Here is a 12,045-nt window from a genome sequence, read left to right on the forward strand (position 1 = left end):
GTGAGTCTGACGTATCACTCCAAATAGCAGTCTCTATTTCACACTTTTCTTGTGGCCGCACATTTCTGTGGGGACTTATTAATCTAATTTCTTTGGATGGTATTAAGTATCAGAATTACCTTTAGAAGACAGAAAACCTTCCTGGTTTTTAAGCAAAACATGCCAATTTAGACCTTCTAAATCACTACTTCTCACTAAGCTCACTAAGCTAAAGTTGATTATTAATGTTTAACCTAAAAATTTGAAATGAAAAGGACTGTACTTGCATATTAATGAAATCCCTTGCTTGCAAATAAGTTGGTAAAACTTAAATTTCTACTTTTAGCAGTGAAATTAGGCAACTGCAATACAATGAGCCCTGCACATTCCCAAAGGAGTCTTCAGAAGTGGCCCTGTGCATAGAGAAAGATTCCAACCATTTGAAGTTGATTTTAAACAACAATTTATGAACGTTATATTTTCCAAATGCTTAAGTATTTTTTTTCTGAGTTCTTGTTCATAAACACAATATTATAACTAATGAGTATGTTCCTATATCAGCCCTCTTCTTCCTAAAGGTAGATATAATATAGTCTCTATCATGTAATGTAGTACAGAGTTTTCCTGAGCCCCCATTTTGCTTAAGTCCAATGGAATTGGCAACAGGAAAAGGAACAGGGCTTTAGCAAGAGGATGTTTATAGGTCATGAGATAAGATGGCACCAACTACCTGTGTCTGGACATCTGAAAGTCTAGGATGCAATACAGACTTAAAATTAAAACTCTATATTGACTATAACTTAACAGCTCTGCTGGGTTCCAGAAAAACTTAAAAAAGATTGACAGTAATTTGGGCCATCACTAATTTTTGAGATAATGGTGATCTACAAATACTGATGAAGACTTTCTGGCTAGCAGAGGGCTAAAAAAATTTTTTTTAGAGTTAGAAGTTATTCTTCCTATATCATTTGTGAGACAGAGGCACAAATTAAAACTATGTCAGAGATACATGTAGATCATTATACTTCCTTACTGAGCTTTCCAAAGAATATCTTTTAACTTTCTTCCCTTCTTTCTGCTGTCATTCTCAGAATAGAAACATATACCATCCCCATGTCTGAGATTACTTAGAGAAAACTTTCTTTAATCAAAAAAGGAAAGCTTACCTGAACTTGATGTTGTTCTTCTTGCTCTCAGAATGGGATAGCTGCCTACTTCTAAAGACTTGGTTAAGTCAAGATCATGCAAAATCAAGAGATATCCAGAGGACGTTGAGATCAACATTTTGGAACAATCTGGTGTTAATCTCATTCTCATGAGAAAACGTGTGTGAAAGAATTTCTTATGTGGACACCCATCTTCTGTACACCTACAAAAGAAATCAAACCAACAAAACCTAGAGCTATCATAAATATAAGCATTCAGTGATAGTCATATTTTTGCCCTTCAAACTAGAATTTACACTTGATGTACACTCAGACTTATACATACGAAAAATTTTTGCTCACCATTCCTTCTTCCATCTCTAACTTTTTTTTAAAGATTATTAGTTCTTTCTGAAGTATATTAAATAAAATTTTGTTGAGATAAACTCTCACTTTTTATAGTTCTGAAAATCTTTATTTCACTCTTTGATTAAAGGTTTAGCTGAGCCTATAACTTTAGGTTGATAGTTATTTCTTTCTGAATATTGAGGATAATATTCCAGTGAGTTCTGCCTTCTATTGTTGCTATTTTTAAGTCTACTATCAGTCGAATTGTTACTTTGGATAATTTTTTTTCCTTTGGTTGATCTTCTCATTGTTTTGGAGTATTGCAGTTTCACTATGACGTGTAAATTTGGATTTCTTTTCATTTATCTTCATTGGGATTCATTTGACTTTCTAAATCTTAAGATTCATATTGTTTATATATTCTGGAAAATTTTCCATCATTATTCCAATATTGCCTCTCACCTATTTTCTCTATTTTTTTGGAGCTCTAGATAGATATCTGAAACATTCCCATTTGACTCTCCTTGTCTAATAACTGCTCTTTCATGTTTTCTATCTCCTCATTTGCATATGTTGCCATCTTGGTTTTTCAATATCTTTCTTAACCTGTTTTTTAAGCTGTGTCTGCTACTTGTTTTTATAGACTTCAATAGTTCTATTTCCTTACTTCTTTAAGTTCTATTTGGCTCTATTTCAAATCTGTATGACCTTTTGAATAGATTTTTATTCCTTGCCTATGTTTTTTAGTCCCCATTTTATTAACTATTTTTAAAACTGTGAACTTTGTCATCCCTACAGAAAAGTACATAAATAAGACATATGTAGAGTTTAAAGAAAAATGAACAGCTGTGATTCATCACCCATGTTAAGAGGTAGAACAATACCAGTACTTTAAAAGTCCCCTCTGTTTCTCTTTTCTGTAGCATCCTTCAGTCAGCATAGTGCTTCAAGCATGCAATAACTTTTCTTATCTCTCTGAGGATATTTATAGGTTTTTAAAATTTTAAGTTTTCTTCTCCCTATGTAGTCTCTACTTTTTCCAAGATATCTCCCCATTTGTGTGAGTCTTTTCATAGAAACTTTTGTCAAATGTCTGATTATGTTTGGCTGTCTGCTCATAATTAAGAGTGGGGAACTAAAAAGCTGACTGGGAACTCTGAGTGCAAGGGTAGGCTTGAGCTTCACTAAATAGGGTGAAGCCATTTTTTGAGGAACTCCTAATGTCAGTACCTTTAGTTCATTAACGGAAAGAACTTGTGAGGATCTCTAAATTCAATATTCAGTGTGCATATGGTCACTTAATCCCCCTGATTTTGGTAAGGTACCCAAGCCTTCAACTGTGTCTGGCATCCTTTAATACAGATATTCTCTATTTTACCTCTTTAGAGAATAAAATTCAAAATTCCTGCTGAAATGCGAGGAGGTAAATAGCCCAGCAGTATGGATTAAGGGAGGAGATATAAGTTCTTAAATATCTTTCATTTGAATCCTTATTTTAGCTACCCTTTCTGTTACAGAGTACCGAGAGTTGCCAGTTACTGTGATTTTTGAGGATTTTGTATAAATATTCTTAAGTTCTTAACTTTTTCCCATTGCCAGTTTAGGATTCAGCTTTCTTGTACTTACTAGTAAGTAAGTTTAAGTGAGTTGCTGAGTCGGTTGCCACTCATCTTCCTGCCTTCCAGATTTTAAAACTTTATTGTCATTCCTTCCTTTCCTATTTCCCCATCTTATGAGTTTATACCCTTCATTTTAAAATTTGCTTATATTTAATTTTAGAGGAATCTTTTCACCCATAGATTCTATTTAGGTCTTACAATAACTTAAATGAAATTTTAGTTTTCTCCATAATAGTTATACAGATCTTCTGTTGCAATTTATTCCTGTGTACCAACTAAATTTTTTTAAGAACATTTATTTATTTATCTATTTATTTTATTTGGCTGTGCCACACGGCATGCATGATCTTAGTTCCCCCACCAGGGATCGAACCTGTGCCCCCTGCAGTGGAGTCATGGAGTCTTAACCACTGGACCACCAGGGGAGTCCCCAACTAAATTTTTTAATTACTAAAAACTATGTACTTAAAAAAAATTTAAATTGTTTGTAGTGATGTATAGGAACACTACTGATTTTTACATTTTGATCTTATATCTAACAACCTTAGTTAACGCTAATTAATTCTGGTAATGTCAGTAGAATTTCTAGAGTTTTCTATATAGACCCTAGGTGTCTAAAAACTGTGGCCTATGGGCAAAATCTGGATCACTGCCTGTTTTTATATAAAAAGTTTGTTGGAACATAGCCATACCCATTCATGCATTGTCTATGGCTGCTCAGAGAAAATATAACACACAAAGCCTAAAATATTTATTACACAGTCCTTTATAGAAAGTTTGCCAGCCCCTGATACAGATAATCGTATCATCTGAGAATGATACTGTTTCATTTTTTCCTTTCCAATCCTAATATATTCCAATCCTTGTTTTTTTTACTGCACCAACTAGGACCCTGCCTCCCTCCAACCCAAAACAATAGTGAACAGCAGTAGTAATAGCAAGCATGTTCTCCTTCCTGATTTTATAGAGAAAACGTCTAAAGTTTCACCATTTAAAAATGTGCTATAGGTTTTTAGTGCCTACTTTTGATCAGTTTCTTTCTATCTAGTCATCAATACAATCCAATTTTAGAACATTTTCATCACTCTAAAAAATCACTCTTGCCCATTAGCAGTCATTCCCTTTCCTACTCCCAGCCACAGATAACCACTAATCTACTTCCTGCCTATTGCTGACATTTCATATAAATAGAATCATACAATAAGTTGTCTTTTGGTTTGGCTTTTTCACTTAACTTTTTTGAGGTTCAGCCATATTGTAGCACGTAATAGTACTTTGTTCCTTCTCAGTACCACATAGTATTCTACTGTATCGATATACCACATCTTGTTCATCCTTTTACCAGTTGATAAGTATTTAGATTGGTTCTATTTTTTTGCTATTATGAATAACACTATTATAAGCATTCTTTGTGTGGACATATATATTCATTTCTCTTGGGTAGATATCTAGAAGTGGAATTGCTGGGTCATATGGCAACTCTGTGTTTAACATTTTAAGAAGCTGTCAAACTGTTTTCTAAAATGGCTGTACCATTTTATATTCCTACCAGCAATATATTAAGTTCCAGTTTCTCCATATTCTTGCCAATATTTGTTGCTGTCTTTTTTGTTAAAGCCATCTTATTAGATGTGAAGTGGTATCTCATTTTGGTTTTAATTTGCATTTCCCTTAAGACTAATGATGTCAAACATCTTTTCAGGTGCTTATTAATCATTTGTGTATCACCCTTGGTGAAATGTCTATGTCAGTATCTCGCCCATTTTTAAATTGGGTTATCTGAATACATATAAGTGAGTTAGAAGAATTCTTTATTCTGGACACAAATCCTTTAGCAGATGTGATTTACAAATATCATATCCCATCCCGTAGTTTTTCTTTTCACTTTCATTTGTTGAACAGACTATCCTTTCCTGAACTACTGAATTACTTTAGTACCTTTATTGAAAATCAGCTGATCATAAATATAAGGGTTGATTTCTGGACTCAATTCTGTTCCCTTAATTTATATTAGACGTCTATCCTATGCCAGTACCACACTCTCTTGATTACTATGGCTTTGTAGAAATTTCTGAAATCAGGAAGTGTGAGTCTTCCAATTTGTCCAAAAAAAAGGCAGCTGGAATTCTGATAGGGATTGCCTTGAATCCATAGATTAATTTGGAGAGAATTGCCATCTTAATGATATTGAGTCTTCCAATCCATGAGCATGGAATGCTCCCTCTGTTCGTTTATATCTTCTTACATTTCTTACAGCAACGTTTTAGTTTTCAGCGTACAAATCTTGTACTTCTTTTGTTAAATTCATTCCTAGGTATTTTATTGTTTTTTAATGTTATTAGTGGAATTTTTTTCTTCATTTTTGGACTGTTCATTGCTTATGAATATAAATACAATTGATTTTTATATATTAATCTAGTATATCTTATGACCTTGCTGAACTTATTAGTTCTAGTAGTTTTGTGAATTCAAGATTTTTTTTTTTTTTTTTTTGCGGTACGCGGGCCTCTCACTGTTGTGGCCTCTCCCGTTGCGGAGCACAGGCTCCGGATGCGCAGGCTCAGCAGCCACGGCTCACGGGCCTAGCCGCTCCGCGGCATGTGAGATCTTCCCGGACCGGGGCACGAACCCGTGTCCCCTGCATCGGCAGGCGGACTCTCAACCACTGCACCACCAGGGAAGCCCCAAGATTTTTGATATATAAAATCATATCTTCTACATATGAAGATAGTTTTACTTCTTTCCAATCTACATGCCTGTTATTTTTCTTGTCTGTACTTCCAGTGCAGTTGTACTTCCAATACAGTGTTGTATAAAAGTGGTGAGAGCAGACATCCTTGCCTTGTTCCCAGTCTTAGGGGGAATGTATTTAGTCTTTCAACATTAAGTATGATTTTAGCTGTAGGTTTTTCATAGCTGTCCTTTATCAGGTTGAGGAAGTTCCCTATTATTCCTAGTTTTATCACAAATGGGTGTTGGATTTTGTCAAGTGCTTTTTCTGACTTTATTGAGATGATCATATATATGGGCTTTGACCTTTATTAATGTGATGTATTACATTGATTTTTAGATGTTAAACCAACCCTATCTATATTCCTGGAATAAATTCCACTTGGTTGTGACATATAATCCTTTATATATCTTGCTAGGTTTGATTTGCTAATATTTTGTTGAGGACTTTTATCAAATTTTTGGGAGAGGGATATTGGTCTGTAGTTTTCTATTCTTAATGATGTTTGTCTGGTTTGGTATCAGATTAATACTAGCCTCATAAAATGAGTTGGGAAGTGCTCTCCCCTCCTCTATTTACTGTAAGAGTTTGTGAAGGATTAATATTATTTATTCTGTAAATGTTTGGTAAAATTCACCAGTGAAGCGTTTTGGACCTGAGCTTTTCATTGTGGGAAGATTTTAAAATTCAATTTTTTTTTTTTTTTTTTTTTTTTTTTTTTTTGCGGTACGCGGGCCTCTCACTGTTGTGGCTTCTCCCATTGCGGAGCACAGGCTCCGGACGCGCAGGCTCAGCGGCCATGGCTCACAGGCCCAGCCGCTCCGCGGCATGTGGGATCCTCCCAGACCGGGGCATGAACCCGTGTCCCCTGCATCGGCAGGCGGACTCTCAACCACTGCGCCACCAGGGAAGCCCTAAAATTCAATTTTAAACCAATTCAATTTCTTTACTTGCTATGTAGGTCAGTAGGTCTATAGACTTTGTTTGCTCTGGAGTCAGTTTAAGTAATTTATGATTCTGTAGGTATTTGTTTATGTAAGTTGTCTGATTTGTTGCCATAGAGTTTTTCATTGTATTCCTTTGTAATCCTTTTATTTTTTTTTATAAGGTTGGTAATGATGTCCCTTCTTTTGTTTTTAATTATGAACAAATGTTGAATTTTATTCTTCAGTTGAAACAATCATATGGATTTTTCTATTTAACCTGGTGTGATAAATTATACTAATAGAATTTCTATTGATAAATCTTTTCATTTCTAGAATAAACCCAACTTGGTCATGATATATTTTTTTAAATTAATTAATTAATTAATTTATTTATTTTTGGCTGTGTTGGGTCTTCGTTTCTGTGTGAGGGCTTTCTCCAGTTACAGCGAGCGGGGGCCACTCTTCATCGTGGTGCGCGGGCCTCTCACTATCGCGGCCTCTCGTTGTGGAGCACAGGCTGCAGACGCGCAGGCTCAGTAGTTGTGGCTCACAGGCCCATTTGCTCCGCGACATGTGGGATCCCTCCCAGACCAGGGCTCGAACCCGTGTCCCCTGCATCGGCAGGCAGACTCTCAACCACTGTGCCACCAGGGAAGCCCGGTCATGATATTTTGATTAATATCTTACAGGATCCAATTTCCCTTTTTTAGAATATTCGCATCTACATCCATAGTACAGACTGACCTTTCATTTTGAGTTTGTGTATCAAGGTTATACCTAAGGTAAGAATTCCATTTTTCTGGAATCTGAACAGTTTAATAAGATTGGAATGTTCTGTTTCTTGTAATATTTGGTAGAAGTCACCTGTAAAATTGACAAGCTGCTGTTTTATTAGTAGATAGGTATTTTTTTAAAAAATATTTATTTATTTACTTATTTGGTGGCGCCAGGTCGTCGTTGCTGTGTGCAGGATCTTCATTGCAGCATGCGGGTTCTTTTCTTTCTTTTTTTAAAAAAATCTTTTATTATTATTATTTATTTATTTAGGCTGTGCTGGGTCTTAGTTGCAGCATGCGGACTTCTTAGTTGCCACACATATGTGGGATCTAGTTCCCCAACCAGGGATCGAACTCAGGCCCCCTGCATGGGAGTGTGGACCACCAGGGAAGTCCCAGTAGATAGGTTTTAATTGATTTTTTCATTTCTCTAATAGCTAAGGCAGAAGTGACAGCCCTGCATGAAAACTAGCCAGAGCTGATGCAGGTGGCAGTGCTGGAACTGGATGCTGCAATTACTCTGCTATGTAAGGGGGGCTTCAGCTACTAGATCATAGGGAGAGATCTTGAGGAAAGTATCTCTAGAAGAGGTGCCACGGTACCCAGAAGGTGCCAGGATATGACACGTGGGGATGATTCATGACAGTGACTATTTATCAATTAGTATGGAAGAAGTTCAATCTTTTAACAACCTTTTCAGCTGAACCAGTGCATAATGGTTAAATATCAGTCCTGGTAATAAGTCTATTTCAGGTTTTCTATTTCTTCCTTGATCAGTTTTGCACAGGTGTATTTTTTGTGTAAACTATTTCATCAAAGTTTTCAAGTATATTGGCAAAAGGTGATCTTACTCTAATTGCTGAGATTGTGTCCTCTTTTTTCCTTAATGTATCTTATCAGAGAAGAGCAGGCTTTAAAAAAATCTTTATTGTATTTCATTTTCTATTTCATTAATTTCTGCTTTTTTAAAAAAAGATATTTATCATTTCCATACATCTACTTTCATCAGGTTTACCCTTTTTTATCTTTTTCAGACTTTTTGAGTAAGATGTTTAGTTCATTAATTTTTAGTCTATCTATCTCCTGATTTCACTATGATTTTTTTCTTTGATCCATTAATTATTTAGGAAGTAAGTTTATAAGTCTCCAAACCTGGGAATTTTTATTTACCTGTGGTTCATTAAACTGTACTGGGATCAGGGAAAATGGTTTGTGTGATAACAATTCTTTGATATTGGTTGAGACTTACTTCGTAGTCCAGAACACGCTCAATTTTTGTACATGTTCAAACTTTGCTTTAGAGGATGTATTCACTATTTGGGAGCAGAATTCTACATATGCCTACTAAATCAAGCTAATTAATATTATTAAAATATTCTATAGACTTACTAGTTTTTTGGTCTATTTTATCTATTAGTAAATGAGAGAATGATGTTAATATTTTCCACTGAGATGGAGATTCTCACTTTTTTCTTGTCTGCTTTTGCTTTTTATGGTTTGAGGCTATGTTATTAGGTACACACAAGATAAGAATTTTTATGTTCTAGTGAAATAAACCTTCTAATATAGTACCTTTTTAAAATCACTAATAATGCTGTATGCCTTAAACTCTATTTTGTCTGCTATTAATGTAGATATAACTATTTTTCTTTGATTTGTATTTATCTTTTATTTTTTCCCATCATTTTACTTTCAAACTTTCTGTGTTTGTATGTTTTAGGTATACTACTTATGAAGAACATAGAGTTTGTTTCTGTTTTTTTAATCCATCTAGTACTATCTAATAACTGGTTACATTAGTCCATATATACTTATTCTAATTGTTGATATTCCATTATCTGCCTATCATATTCTTGTGCTTCCTAATTTGCCTGTTTTTTTTTTTAAAAAATGATTTTCCCCTCTTCTTCTCTGCCTCTATTGGATTGATTGTATTTTTTAGCTTTTATCCTTCTACTAATTTGGAAGTTATTTATATTCCTATTCAAATTTTATTTCTAAACTAAAAAATAATTAGTCCTAAATTTAAACAGACACGCTTGTCTTAGTTTAAAGATAATCAGTAGCTCTATGCTTTGCTCAAACAATATGAATAACTAGAAATCTTTAAGAATATCCCCCTAGTTTTACATATGAGCTCTAAAAAGAATATTTCAGAAACATTCCTGGTGTATATTATTGTATTGTCATTTTACCAAAGCTAGCAACAGGAATATTATAATTATTTCCCAAACTTCAACTCTTTCAATTCTCTATAAGGAGATATTCTACAGAAGTGTTTCACAACACAGGCATTAGTGACATTTTAGATGGGATGACTGGTCCCCTGTGCAAACTGTCCCATGCACTGCAGAATGTTTAGAAACTCTGATCCCTGCTCACTAAATGCCAGTAGAAATCCTCCTCTCTTCTCCTGTAGTGACAACTAAAACTGCACTACACATTATTTCCAAACATTCCCCTAAGGATCAGTACCACTCCAACTGAGAAACCACTCTTTTAATGCACGAAAACAAAGTGCAAAAATTACAAAATAGATTTAGAATTGAAGGACCAAAGAGTGAAAAACATTTCAGTTCCACAAAGGAAATAATAACAAAAATACTTTTCCTTAAATTCAGGAAACTCATCTTATAAACCAGTTTTCATCATTAACTATATTACTTGGTCTCCTTTCCACATAATTTTCTCCAAGTTTTTTAGTCACAATATGTGACTAAGTGCAAGGAACAAGATGGAATCACTTTCTGATTGTTTTTTCCCAAAGCCAGTTTCTTTCTCCTAAAGAGATATGAGAGCTAAGACAGAACACTGAATTTGTTTACCATCTTAAAAACATTTTTTTGTTGTTCATAATCCTAACATGACCTCCTATTCACAAACCTGTTGGTGTCCCAAATAATGACATTTCCATCAAATCCTGACGTTACTAAGAGTCTTGTATTAGTATCATATTCGATGTTCTTCACCCAGCTAGTGTGACCATGTAAAGTGCATACTTTGCTGTTCAGTTTTCTCAGATCCCATAGTGCTATTGTAGTGTCATCAGAGCAGGTAGCAAACAGCCGGTTATCAAGAAATCTACAAAGCAGAAAAGAAAAACTAGTTCATTTAATCTCTTATTAAAGAAAAACTGAGAAGCAGTCTCTGTATTAGGAATCAAGAAAACAAATCAAAAAAGGACTACAAACTCACTGTATAAACCCAGTGATTCTAATATATAATAAATAGTGTAATTCACATAACCACAGAGAAGGATACTATGATTTAGTGAGGGCCATGTTGCAATTTTATCTGTTTTACATTATTGATTTTTACTCAAAACTAGAAATAGGGGTGGGTGTTTAGAGAACAGTGCTAGAGAAAATGAATTTTAGAATCTGTATAGGAAACACAAATGGTGAGAGACAATTTAATAGGAGACAAAGGAGATTTTGAATACTTAATTGCAAGTGAAACATGTTAAGCATAAAGTGTTCAGAATTATGAGAAATATTTACTCTGCTACCAATAACATCTCTATTTAGAGTACATTTCTCTTTAGAATACATTTACAAATAAAAATTGCTACTAAAGTGCCATAATTTTTAATCTATTAATTCAAAGCCATTCCCCAACTAATCTCACTTCTAGGACAACCAAGAAGAAATGGAAAAATTCTTAAAAAGGTAGAGTTTCCCAAGACTGAACCAGGAAGAAGTAGAAAATATGAACAGATCAATTACCAGCAATGAAATTGAATCAGTAATTTAAAAATTCCCCACAGGGACTTCCCTGGCAGTCCAGTGGTTAGGACTCTGTGCTTTCACTGCCGAGGGCCCAGATTCAATCCCTGGTCTGGGAACTAAGATCCCGAAAGCTGTGTGGCGCAGCCAAATAAATAGATAAATAAATTTTAAAAAATTAAAAAATAAAAATAGGGCTTCCCTGGTGGCACAGTGGTTAAGAATCTGCCTGCCAATGCAGAGGACACACATTCGAGCCCCGGTCCAGGAAGATCCCACATGCTGCGGAACAACTAAGCCCGTGTGCCACAACTACTGAGCCTGTGCTCTAGAGCCTGCGAGCCACAACTACTGAGCCCACATGCCACAACTACTGAAGCCCGTGCACCTAGAGCCTGTGCTCCGCAACAAAAGAAGTCACCTCAATAAGAAGCCCATGCACCACAACGAAGAGCAGCCCCCTCTTGCCACAACTAGAGAAAGCCCGCACGCAGCAACGAAGACCCAACACAGCCAAAAAATAAATTAATTAATTTAAAAAACAAACAAACAAGGTCCCTGTGCTACTGTATAGCACAGGGAAATCTACTCAGTACTCTGTAATAACTACATGGGAAAAGACTCTGAAAAAGAATATATATATATATATATATATATATATATATATATATAACTAAATCACTTTGCTGTACACCTGAAACTAACAAAACACTGTAAATCAACTATACTCCAATATAAAATAAATTTTTTAAATTAAAAAAAAGACTTAGGGTGGGAAGCTGTTGTTACTTAGTGA

At 34.9% G+C, this 12,045-nt stretch overlaps 1 protein-coding gene across 1 annotated transcript in view; it reads right to left on the reverse strand.

The window, feature by feature from the left end:
• DCAF10 (DDB1 and CUL4 associated factor 10) overlaps positions 1 to 12,045 on the reverse strand; it is a 57,735-nt gene that overhangs the window by 11,274 nt on the left and 34,416 nt on the right. The window contains exons 3-4 of the mRNA XM_082843304.1: positions 10,408 to 10,605; positions 1,146 to 1,348 (exon numbers count right to left, since the gene is read on the reverse strand). Of these exons, the coding sequence (XP_082699430.1) occupies positions 1,146 to 1,348; positions 10,408 to 10,605 (401 nt within the window). The remainder of the gene's footprint in view (positions 1 to 1,145; positions 1,349 to 10,407; positions 10,606 to 12,045) is intronic.

Source organism: Leucopleurus acutus (genome assembly GCF_964270905.1).
Source record: "Leucopleurus acutus genome assembly, chromosome: 7".
NCBI classification, from domain to species: Eukaryota; Metazoa; Chordata; class Mammalia; order Artiodactyla; family Delphinidae; genus Leucopleurus; species Leucopleurus acutus.